Source organism: Chiloscyllium plagiosum, chromosome 38 (assembly GCF_004010195.1).
Source record: "Chiloscyllium plagiosum isolate BGI_BamShark_2017 chromosome 38, ASM401019v2, whole genome shotgun sequence".
NCBI classification, from domain to species: Eukaryota; Metazoa; Chordata; class Chondrichthyes; order Orectolobiformes; family Hemiscylliidae; genus Chiloscyllium; species Chiloscyllium plagiosum.
Window position 1 is genome coordinate 6,217,592 of NC_057747.1, and position 12,096 is coordinate 6,229,687.

Below are 12,096 nucleotides of genomic sequence, written 5' to 3' on the forward strand. Positions count from 1 at the left end.
AGAAATTAGTTCTTAAATGATTAAAAAGATTTTGTCTCCCTACTATATCTAAAAGTACATTCCATTCATTCATCACATTGTATGGGAAGAAAAGGTTCCAATATCGAATCTAAATCAACCTTTTTCTAATTTGAACCGATGGTCCTTACCTTGCTTTGTTTTTGCAACTAACCTTAATTTTCCTAATCTACTTTGATTTTTTTTTTCCCAAGCTGGGAAAAGTACAAGTTGCTTCAGATTTTCTTCCCATAACTCATTCAGTTTTGGATCAGTTTTGTAACCACCTCAGCAGTGTTTGAATGTTTCCCTGAGTAAGAAAGAATTCACATTTAAATACCATGTTTCACAAGCCAATGTGACAATTATCTGGATAGTCTTTGAGTTTGCATCTGTTAATATGAAATGGCATTAAGTAAAATTAATAGACCAATTTCTAAAGGACCAAGTGAAAAACCAACAAAGGAAAATGTGGGCTTAGAATTCATTGAGAAGTTGGGTATTATTCATATTAGTATTCATTGCCTAACAGGACAATATGTGAAAATTTTGATTAGAAACAAATTAGATCTTTAAAATCATTTTAACTTCACCAAACAATCTTTTTGTCACTGGAATGTCATTAAAGCAGCAATCTGAAGATGAGAAATCTTGTGCTTCCAACCCTTAATCTTAAATATATCAGACCATGGTAGCCCCTATTAGAGTAAATCTGTGCACTGTTAGAGCACTATAATGCACTATTAAACCAAATTGGCATGCTGCTAAGGTATTGGGTCTGCTCTTAAACCATATTGGAATTCTCTTAAAAGATCGGCTCCACTGAAACATTTTCTACAGTGCTTTGGTGCCAGTAATTATGCAATATTGTGAAAGGCAACTGTTACTGTTATGTATAATGAGTATAACTTCCACCAAAAATTATTCAAACTAATATATACTTGACTGCTGTGTAAAATGTTTGGACATTTTTGTGTCACTCTTGAGGCAGGTTAGCATGTGCTGCAGCTTTGGTGTTATCTGGTGATTATTAATTAGACTAAAATTTGAAAAAACAATGGTGTGAGAAATAAAGCATATTCTAAGTAGCAGCAATTCAAGACCAAAGGAGAGATGTCAAATATTGGGCTTTCTACTTTTGAAGCAAACAAGCTTTGATATGGTCAATTTGTGAAGTTTTCAAGATGCATTATCAGAGCTTAACCAGGATTCTTTCACTTTAAAGTTGAATAAGAATTAAATGATCTGTTCATATAGAATATAGAACATTACAGCGCAGTGCAGGCCACGATGTTTTGCCGACCTCTGAAACCAATCTGAAGCCTCTCTATCCTATACTATTCAATTTTCATTCATATGTTTATCCAATGACCATTTAAATGCCCTTAATGTTGGCGAGTCTACTACTGTTGCAGGCAGTGCGTTCCACACCCGTATTACTCTGTGTAAAGAAATTACCTCTGACATCTATCCTATATCTATCACCCTTCAATTTAAAGTTATGTCCCCTCATGCTAGCCTTCACCATTCGAGGAAAAGGGCTCTCACTGTCCACCCCAGCTAACCCTCTGATTATCTTATATGTCTCAATTAAGTCACCTCTCAACCTTCTCCCTAATGAAAACAGCCTTAAGTCCCTAAGCCTTCTCTCATAACACCTTACCTCCATAGCAGATAACATCCTAGTAAATCTCCTCTGAACCCTTCCCAAAGCTTCCACATCCTTCCTATAATGCGGTGACCAGAACTTTATGCAATACTTCAAGTGCAATCACACCAGAGTTTTGTATAGCTGCAGCATGACCTCGTGGATCCGGAAATCAATCCCTCTACCAATTAAAGCTAACACACCATATGCCTTCTTAATAACCCTATCAATCTGGGTGGCAACTTACAGGGATCTGTGTACATGGACACCGAGATCTCTCTGCTCATGTACATTATCAAGAATTGTACCATTAGCCAGGTACTTTTTTTCTCCTGTTGCACCTTCCAAAGTAAATCATCTCTCAGTTCTCCACATTAAATTCCATTTGATACCTCTCAGTCCAGCTCTGCAGCTTATCGATGTCTCTCAGTAACCTGCAACATCCTTCAGCAGTATCCACAACTCTACCGACCTAAGTGTCATCTGCAAATTTACTAACCCATCCTTCTACGCCCTCATCTAGGTAATTAATAAAAATGACAAACAGCAGTCGTAGTCAGTAAGTCTACTTCTTCTCTACCATTTTCCTTGTCTGTCCTCCTTTTTTTGCCTAATATATTGAATTTCCAGACCAGCTTTCAGTCATGTCTCAGTGCTGACTGCCGTCTACAATCTCCTTGTTAAAATTATGCCTACATTTCATTCAACTTGTTCCTTAAATTTCATATTTCTATAAAGAATACTTAGGTGATGCATTCCAACCTGTTCTTTTGCTCTGATTTCTTTCTTCATTTTCTCTCTTGATTTAGTTATTTTACATATTTCAGGTTTCCCTTTATAGCACCTAAAGCAAAATGTTTATTCCTTTGCTTTCATTTTCAAACTATTGCTTATTCTCCTTTTCCACCTGACACCTCCAGCTTTTGTACCTCCTTCCCTTCTCCATACCTGTTAATAGTGTGAAATCTTTGCACAATTGTGTTCATTCTTTCTGCAAGGACTGTGGTTCCAGCCCAGTTCACATGAAGTCTCTGTCAATGGTGCAGTTCCTTAAAGTGCAACCCCATATAATGGAATCCCTTTCCCTCACCACTCCAGCCATATTTTGATCCCTCTAATCTGTTTATCCCTGTACTAATTTGTACATGGCTCGAATATTAATTAATACGTTATTAATCTTGAAATCCTCTACTTTAATTTTGCTTTAAGTTTGTGGTACTCTCCAAACTAGATCACTTCTCATGTTTAATTGCTCCCATTGTGATTCACAACAACAGATTCCCATTTTCTCTGTAGTATCCTTTCAATACACCTTAAGATATCTCTCACCCTTTACCCTTGCACCACAAAGGGAAAATGCAATGTGAGATTCTCGATTATGCTGACAAAGGTATCTAATTTGATTCTGTCCCTCTAATTACTGAATCCCTATGTGTACCACACTACGCTTTCCCCATTTTTTCTCTTGCACCTAAATGAGCCTGCCTAGTAACCTTGTTATTTATATTTTGATTTTTTAAATGTATATGTAAAGACATGTAGTTCGTATGATATGCAATTGATTCTTCAGATTTGACACATCTATTTATGTAAATCTGTAAGCCCAGTGCTACTTCTGCTTGCCAGGATCTGGTGTAGTCCTTCTATTGTTGAAAGGATGTAAATCATTATTCAAAACAGTAATTTTTGTTCTTTTTCTTGTGCTAGTGTATTCTCAATAGAAACAAGTTCCATTTTCTTTTCACGTTCCATCCCCCATAGGTGCAACGTACCATTGCAAAACAGATTCAAATGGTTCGACTAGTGGGTAAAGGACGCTATGGTGAGGTATGGATGGGAAGGTGGCGTGGTGAGAAAGTGGCAGTTAAGGTGTTCCCTTCTGCAGAAGAGGCCAGCTGGTTCCGTGAAACGGAGATCTACCAAACAGTGCTTATGAGACATGAAAGTATACTAGGTGAGCTATGCCAATCATCTAATCGGTCTACTTCAGATACAGGTTAACGTTTTTGCAAAGGTAGAAAGGAAATTTGATTTGTGCCCAGTATTTCTCGCCAGTTGTTATGCTTTCTCAAGAATTGGCTTAGAAATTTGTTGCTCAGGTAGAAGTTGCAATGAATGTGAATTACTTGATTTGTTTTCTGAATCCACCCTTCCTTCCACTTTGTTTCCTGTTATACTCTCACATCATTTGTATACTTGTTTTTGTTCCTTTCTCACCTATATCAGGAAAGTGAAAGATCAGACTTTTTAGTGATCACAGCAAGATGGCCTGCAATGCACAAGGATTAAACAGCTTTAATCGAGAGCTTGCTCTATCCCTTTACCAGAACAGCCAGGGATCCATAATTTGGATAATTATTATAAAAGGCATTTAGAGCAGTAATGAGAGCTTCCATCAATTGTGATCATTCTCCCTTCCACAGAACAAATTGTGATTAGGTTTCCAAACTCTCTCTCTCTTCAAGCAGGAGTCAATCACAATGGGCATTGCCGCCTGTTTTAAAAAATTCTCAAGGTCAGGTTCGTAGGAGAGTAGTCTGACACAGAACAAACGACCAAGAGGCGAGTCTGCTAGAATATGGGCATTTTATTCCCCGCAGCGTCGCCACAACGGGTCTGGCTTATACTCACTCACTCTACATGTTACCGGAACTGGGAGCCGTCAGTTCTCGTAGAGCGGTTGCCAACAACCCACGCTCGGCGGTTAAACGTAACCCCGGAGCAGACTCACCGAACTGGAGACTTTTCCAGCTGATATACTCTTTTCCAGATATAAACATTCATGTGAACAGCAGAGCAAGAGCCATCAGTTCTCGTAGAGCGGTTGCCAACAACCCACGCTCGGCGGTTAAACGTAACCCCGGAGCAGACTCACCGAACTGGAGACTTTTCCAGCTGATATACTCTTTTCCAGATATAAACATTCATGTGAACAGCAGAGCAAGGCTAAAAAACACATTCCATTCTGGTTACATACAGATAAGAAGATTCACACGGGGAGGTGTGTAATAAGATTCACACGGGACTAAGCAACACCTCCATTCCGGTTAGATTCACACATGTATTGGGACATAATTTTTAACCGTTTCACCACATTCCACTGCTTGGAATTTTACACCACACCGCCCAAACCTGGGAAGAAGCAACCCTGACATGCACGATTCCCTGGTTTTCATGCTTTGTAAACATACTATTCTCTGAGCCATCCTAGTCTCCTCATTCAAAACTCCTGCCATTGTTATTAGTCATGAGGTTAAAGCATCTGAACCAATGTAAATTGTCTGGAAATACTGATTGCTGAGGGAGAAACTGGGGAGAAGAAAGGAAGGCAAAGAACAGAGATAGTAGGAATGCAGGAGCCTGATTTTGGAGAGAGGGGCAGATAGCAGCACATGCTATGCAGGGCAAAGAGAAAAGATGTCACAGATAATGGCGCTGCTGCAAGCTAGGAAGACGAGTGAGTGTCGGTGGGCAAGTTGGTATAGTAGCCTATGAGTTGTGAGGGAGGGAAGGTGGCACGGGTACCGAAGGTGGGGTGAGTGGAGGTGAATGTGTGGCAGTAGCATGGGCTGGAGATTGCATGAGATTGATGCCCCAAAGTGGTTTGATATTGTATGCAGGAAATTAATGTCCTGTGATCTGTCAGCTTCAGCACATCATTTCATTTGTGGAAGAAGGTTGGGTTAACTCATACTGCTCACCACCCGTAATGTCACTTCCGTCCCTGTTAACACAGCCATAAACACTACTTCCACCCACTTTGTGAGTATCACTTCCATTGGTGACGTCAGTGCTCAAAGGTAGAAGACAGCGGGTGGTGGTGGAGGGTTGTTTTTCAGACTGGAGGCCTGTAACCAGTGGAATGCCACAAAGATCGATGCTGGGTCCTCTACTTTTTGTCATTTACATAAATGATTTGGATGCAAGCATAAGAGGTGCAGTTAGTAAATTTGCAGGTGACACCAAAATTGGAGGTGCAGTGGACAGCGAAGCGGGTTACCTCAGGTTGCAACAGGATCTGGACCAGATGGGCCAATGGGCTGAGAAGTGGCAGATGGAGTTTAATTCAGATAAATGCGAGGTACTGCATTTTCCCTCGGTGTGTCCTCAGTGAGGGGGAGATCTGGGGGAATGGTGAAGACACGACAGGGATGGGAGCTAGGACCTGGAGTGGGGCTGGAGTTCGAGGTGGGGCAGAGACAGTTGCTTAAGTGGGCATAGAGTCATAGAAACATACAGCATGGAAACAGACCCTTCGGTCCAATCTGTCCATGCCGACCAGATATCCCAACCCAAAATAGTCCCACCTGCCAGCACCTGGCCCATATCCCTCCATACCCTTCCTATTCATATACCCATCCAAATGCCTCTTAAATGTTGCAATTGTACCAGCCTCCACCACATCTTCTGGCAGCTCCTTCCATACACGTACCACCCTCTATGTGAAAAAGTTGCCCCTTAGGTCTCCTTTATATCTTTCCCCTCTCACCCTAAACCTATGCCCTCTAATTCTGGATCCCCAGATCCCAGGGAAAATACTTTGTCTATTTACCCTCATAATTTTGTAAACCTCTATAAGGTCACCCCTCAGCCTCCGACACTCCAGGGAAAACAGCCCCAGCCTATTAAGCCTTTCCCTGTAGGTCAGATCTTCCAACCCTGGCAACATCCTTGTCAATCTTTTCTGAACCCTTTCAAGTTTCACAACATTTTTCCGATAGGAAGGAGACCAGAATTGCACGCAATATTCCAACAATGGCCTGACCAATGTCCTGTACAGCCGCAACATGACCTCCCAACTCCTATACTCAATACTCTGACCAATAAACGAAAGCATACCAAACGCCTTTTTCACTATCCAATCCATCTGCGACTCCACTTTCAAGGAGCTATGAATCTGCACTCCAAGGTTTCTTTGTTCAGCAACACTCCCTTGGACCTTACCATTAAGTGTATAAGTCCTGCTAAAATTTGTTTTCCCAAAATACATCACCTCACATTTATCTGAATTAAACTCCATCTGCTACTTCTCAGCCCATTGGCCCATCTGGTCCAGATCCTGTTGTAATCTGAGGTAACCCTCTTCACTGTCCACTGCACCTCCAATTTTGGTGTCATCTGCAAAATTATTAACTGTACTTCTTACGCTCGCATCCAAATCATTTATGTGGCACTCCACTGGTCACAGGCCTCCAACCTTAAGAACAACCCTCCACCATCACCCTCTGTCTTCTACCTTTGAGCCAGTTCTGTATCCAAATGGCTAGTTCTCCCTGTATTCCATGAGAAATAACCTTGCGAATCAGTCTCCCATGGGGAACCTTGTCGAACGCCTTACTGAAGTCCATATAGATCACATCTACTGCTCTGCCCTCATCAATCCTCTTTGTTACTTCTTCAAAAAACTCAATCAAGTTTGTGAGACATGATTTCATGTTGACTAGCCCAAATCAATCCTTGCCTTTTCAAATACATGAACATTCTGTTCCTCAGGATTCCCTCCAACAGCTTGCCCATCACCAAGGTCAGGCTCACCGGTCTATAGTTCCTGGCTTGTCTTTACCACCCTTCTTAAACAGTGGCACCTTGTTTGCGAACCTCCAGTCTTCCGGCACCTCACCTGTGACTATCAATGATACAAATATCTCAGCAAGAGGCCCAGCAGTCACTTCTCTAGCTTCCCACAGAGTTCTTGGGTACACCTGATCAGGTCCTGGGATTTATCCACTTTTAACCGTTTCAAGACATCCAGCACTTCCTCCTCTGTAATCTGGACATTTTGCAAGATGTCACCATCTATTTCCCTACAATCTAGATCTTCCATATCCTTTTCCACAGTAAATACTGATGCAAAATATTCATTTAGTAATAGATTGTAGTCATGAGTACTTTATATGAAGTTTGATCATCAGGAAAGTATTTATTCATAATGTTTATTATCATACATGTAACATTGTTAAAGTGAGATGTGTTGAATGTTCCTATTAATGAACAGTTACAAAATATTTCTTAAACATTATAAATAACTTTGTTCCATCCAGGTGATTTGCTGTGCCTATTTCTCCTCATTTCTAATGAGACATCCATTTCCTTTTTTATATCAATACATAGTAAGTTGTGTTTACTCTTCGAGGGGAAAGTGAGGACTGCAGATGCTGGAGATCAAAGCTGAAAATGCATTGCTGGAAAAGCGCAGCCGGTCAGGCAGCATCCAAGGAGCAGGAGAATCGATGTTTCGGGCATGACGTTTCCTGAAGAAGGGCTCATGCCCGAATCGTCAATTCCCCTGCTCCTTGGATGCTGCCTGACCTGCTGTGCTTTTCCAGCATCACATTTTCAGCTGTGTTTACTCTTCGCCTTGAATATGGTGATATCAGTTAATTCTGTTGTATGGAATATCAAGTGCTAAATTCAACTTCATTCCATATTATCTTTTTCAGGATTCATTGCTGCAGACATTGAAGGCAAAGGCTCGTCGACATGGTTGTATCTGATTACAGATTATCATGAGAATGGCTCACTGTATGACTACCTGAAGTGTACTGTACTTGATACCAAAGCCCTGCTGAAGTTGGCCTACTCTGCTGCTAGTGGTCTCTGTCACCTCCACACTGAAATTTACGGCACGCAAGGCAAACCTGCTATTGCACATCGTGATTTAAAGAGCAAAAACATTCTGGTGAAAAAGAATGGAACTTGTAGCATTGCTGACTTGGGCCTAACTGTGAAGTTCAACAGGTACTGTATAACCTACTGAATCTAATTGTGAATTGTGTTTGTAACTTCATCCATCTCTTTTACTGCGAATAAATTTGCATCCTACATTAGATTTTTCAACTACAAATATATATCATCAAGCCCTTGATGGGGTTTGAATGTAACAAGCCCCTCCCTGCTTTATGTGGTTCTACCAAATAAACCTAGCTTACGTTAACAGGTGAAAATAACTGCTCATTTTCAATCAGTGTTTTATCTCACATACTAGAAATTTTTGCCAAGCCTGGTTGTTTTTGGGAAAATCATACACCAAAGTGTGCCCACAGAAGTATTTGTATTGAATTCTATAGTTTATACCTTCTGTATTTTTAATTCATGCTTGCTGCAATGTACTGATTCTGTAAATGAAGCTTCCGAGCAATTACTTGAATCTGAATGGTCCAGCTTTTATTTTAGCATTAAAATTTCTGTAAAAGTTCTTCTGTTTCCCCCATCCCACAATGCTGAAAGAATATTTACATAGAAGAGTTAAAAGTCTTCGTGACTGGCTACATCAATCTTTAGCTTTCCATTTATGTGTTCTTCACTATCCATATTAAATGTCTAATAATAGGGCCAACAATATTTATTGGATGGTCAGCTGTCAAGTCACCAGACCTTATATTGGGGTTGAACTGGGATTAAGTCAGAGTTTCTTCATTTCCATTCATGTGTACGTAGTTGCTATAATAATCATTTTATAAGCAACATCAGAGGATACCCTATAGACTGTTACCTCGTTCAAGCTATCTGAAGATCATGTCCAGAAAGACCTTTCTTGAACGAATATGTAGTTCTTGCGATAATGTGCCAACCGTTATGAAAACTGGATGGTAAGCTAGAATTAAGATATAGAGCAACAAGAACTGCTGGACTGGGTCCAAGGGCTGAATGGCTGACTCCAGTTCCTATACTCTTTTCCCAATTTTATTTGAGTCAGGAAATGTTTATTTCGTCTAATGATGCGTATTACTCAGACAAAATGTGTGAATCCTTTAAGGCCATCCTTTGTTTGATGTTTCCAGGAACTTGGGAAGTCAGGGTAGTTGTTTTCATCCTACATTCCAACCATGATAATTCAGCAACTATATAATGGATAGCAAACTGCTATCTAGTTGGTTAAAGTCCCTAAAGTTACATTCTAGATTAATCCTTTATTCCAAGTTTCATTTTTCAGTTTCAATTTCAATTCATGGAAATTGTATAACAGCAAGCAATTTTGCACAGGAGTTTGGCAGAGCAACAGGGGTCACAGGTCCTCAGCTAGGGTCATCTCCTTGTAAATTTTATTTCTTTTTATTCGATTCATGAATGTGGACATCACTGGTTGGGCCACCATTTATTGCCCATCTCTATTTGCCTCATGGGTAGTTAAGAGTCAACCATATTGCTTTTTTTTCTGGAGTCACATGTAGGCCAGACTGGATAAGGATAGCATTTCCTCCCCTGAATAACATGATAGGTTTTTCTGACAATCTAGCATTGAATTCATAATTCCAGATTTTTATTGAATTTAAATTCCACTATTTGCCATGCAGGATTTGAACCTAGGTACCCTAAATCATTACCTGGGTCTCTGGATTAATAGTCTGGTGACAATACCACCTGGCCATTGCTTCCTCTTATTACTTTTGTAGAGCACTGTGCAGATGAGCTGGTTGCACAAATGAAAGGGAAGCTACATTTGCTTCCTTTGCAGGATTTCTATGTACGCATAGACATCGCACGTCTACATTGTCTAACACAGTCCAGTCTCATGAGGCATGACCACTGACTTAAATGAATCAATTTCTTGTCGAGAAATAGGGATTTGTTTCTTTATCCAAACTTCAAAATTATTTATGAATTCAAAATATTCCCGTTACTTTGAATGTTAGTTCCTAATTCCTGCTCTTCATCTTATCTTGACAGTGACACAAATGAGGTTGATATTCCACTGAACACCCGAGTGGGCACCAAGAGATACATGGCTCCTGAGGTGCTGGATGAGAGTCTCAACAAAAACCAATTCCAGGCGTATTTGATGGCAGATATATACAGCTTTGGCCTTGTCATATGGGAGATGTCACGTCGCTGTCTCACAGGAGGTATATTACAGCATTCAAAATAACATGAGATAATCAGATAGCACTTCACTGACTTGGACTGATTTCACTCAAATTTTTCAAATGTAACTAAAACTTCCATGATGTTTCTCACAAATAAAGTGCTGGTTTATGTTTGTACAATGCTGCTGCAGAAGCAGATCTATACCCTCAGATCTTAAAGTCTAGTTGTCAAATAAACATTATCTTTGTTTAACCAGAGTTTATTTGTTTGGCAAGAGACAGTACAGATTGAAAAATGTTTCAGACTCCAGATTAGAATTAGTTGGTATTAAATGACTGGTTTGTACACTGTCATTTAAGATTCTATTTATCTGCAGTAGTATGTGTTATCTGATATATAATTTTTAAAATGTACACAAATGTAATGCTTCAGTTTATATAATTATACATCGCTATAGTCAGATGAAGACAGATGGCTGAGTTAAGGTGCTCCAAATGGTTGTCTCATCTGTACCTATTTTGTGCCTTGTGAATAATATTGTTTGTCATATATTTTGGGTGAAACTTAACATGGTATAGCAGATATAAAGTTTCCCTGAAAATATTCATGTTGGTCCAAGTACTTTGGCCAACCTCCAATTAGCCTGTATTTCATATAAAAACGCTAAAATAACGTGACAAATTCATGAACAGCTTGATCATAAGTAATTTCTTTAATCATGTTGTACAATTTATATTTTGCGTGCACCTTCCCATGAGTTTACTGTGACAGGCTTTCTTGTTTTTTTTAGTTGTTGCTTCATGCTTTTCCTCCAATTTTTCCACTTTTGAATCCTTGTTTTTTTCAGATGCTATCTGTTGTAGTGGTTCAATATGAAGGATACTCTGTTCCATGATGCCTCTGTCAATTAGCCATTTTTCAAATTAGTCTCCACAGTGAATGACAGTAGACAATTTGACAGTGGAAGACATCACATCCTGTCAAAATCCTGTCTGCAGCCCATCATCTACATAGTTAAAAATCACACAACACCAGGTTACAGTCCAACAGATCTATTTGAAAGTACAAGCTTTCAGAGCGCTGCTCCTTCATCAAGTAGCTAGTGGAGCAGGATTGAAGCACATAGAATTTATAGCAAAAGATCAAACCATCATACAACTGATGCGATGTATTGAACAAACCACGATTGCTGTTAAGACATTAATCACTTAGAATGGCGTTGCAGGTTTCGTTTCATGAATATGTAAATCCCAGAACATCTTCCAGGTCACATTGTTGAGATAATTTAAGGTTTTATAAAAAGAAGTGACATCTCAGCTCCAACAATGCATTAAAGGTGTGAGGTTAGGATTTGTCTGTCTTCCAAACTTGAGCCAGACTGGTTCTATTTTCAAAGTAGGAATTGAATAAATGTTACATGGAGTGACTGCCTACTGATTGTGCGCTTTTTGAACAAAATAGAATGTATATGCAAATACAAATCTGCAACTGCAAATTCACCACAGAGTTTTGTGTGTGTGTGTGTCAGAGAGAGTGAGTGTGTGCACTAGAGAAGGGAGAGTATGTGCATGCTTGATTGTGTACATGAGTGTGATGGAGTATATGTCTGTGAGGGTGTGTGTCTGAGAGAGTGAGTGTCTGTGTGA

At 39.8% G+C, this 12,096-nt stretch overlaps 2 protein-coding genes across 3 annotated transcripts in view; one reads left to right on the forward strand and one right to left on the reverse strand.

Moving 5' to 3' along the window:
• Window positions 1-12,096, forward strand: part of bmpr1aa (bone morphogenetic protein receptor, type IAa) — a 136,524-nt gene that overhangs the window by 119,127 nt on the left and 5,301 nt on the right. For both annotated transcript variants that reach the window (XM_043678714.1, XM_043678716.1), the window contains 3 exons: window positions 3,407-3,599; window positions 8,086-8,383; window positions 10,313-10,488. In XM_043678714.1, coding sequence (XP_043534649.1) covers window positions 3,407-3,599; window positions 8,086-8,383; window positions 10,313-10,488 — 667 coding nt within the window. The remainder of the gene's footprint in view (window positions 1-3,406; window positions 3,600-8,085; window positions 8,384-10,312; window positions 10,489-12,096) is intronic.
• The window catches only part of mmrn2a (multimerin 2a), a 53,211-nt gene continuing 52,149 nt past the window's right edge, over window positions 11,035-12,096 (reverse strand). Inside the window, exon 8 of the mRNA XM_043678713.1 lies at window positions 11,035-11,456. Coding sequence (XP_043534648.1) covers window positions 11,431-11,456 — 26 coding nt within the window. The 3' untranslated portion in view covers window positions 11,035-11,430. The remainder of the gene's footprint in view (window positions 11,457-12,096) is intronic.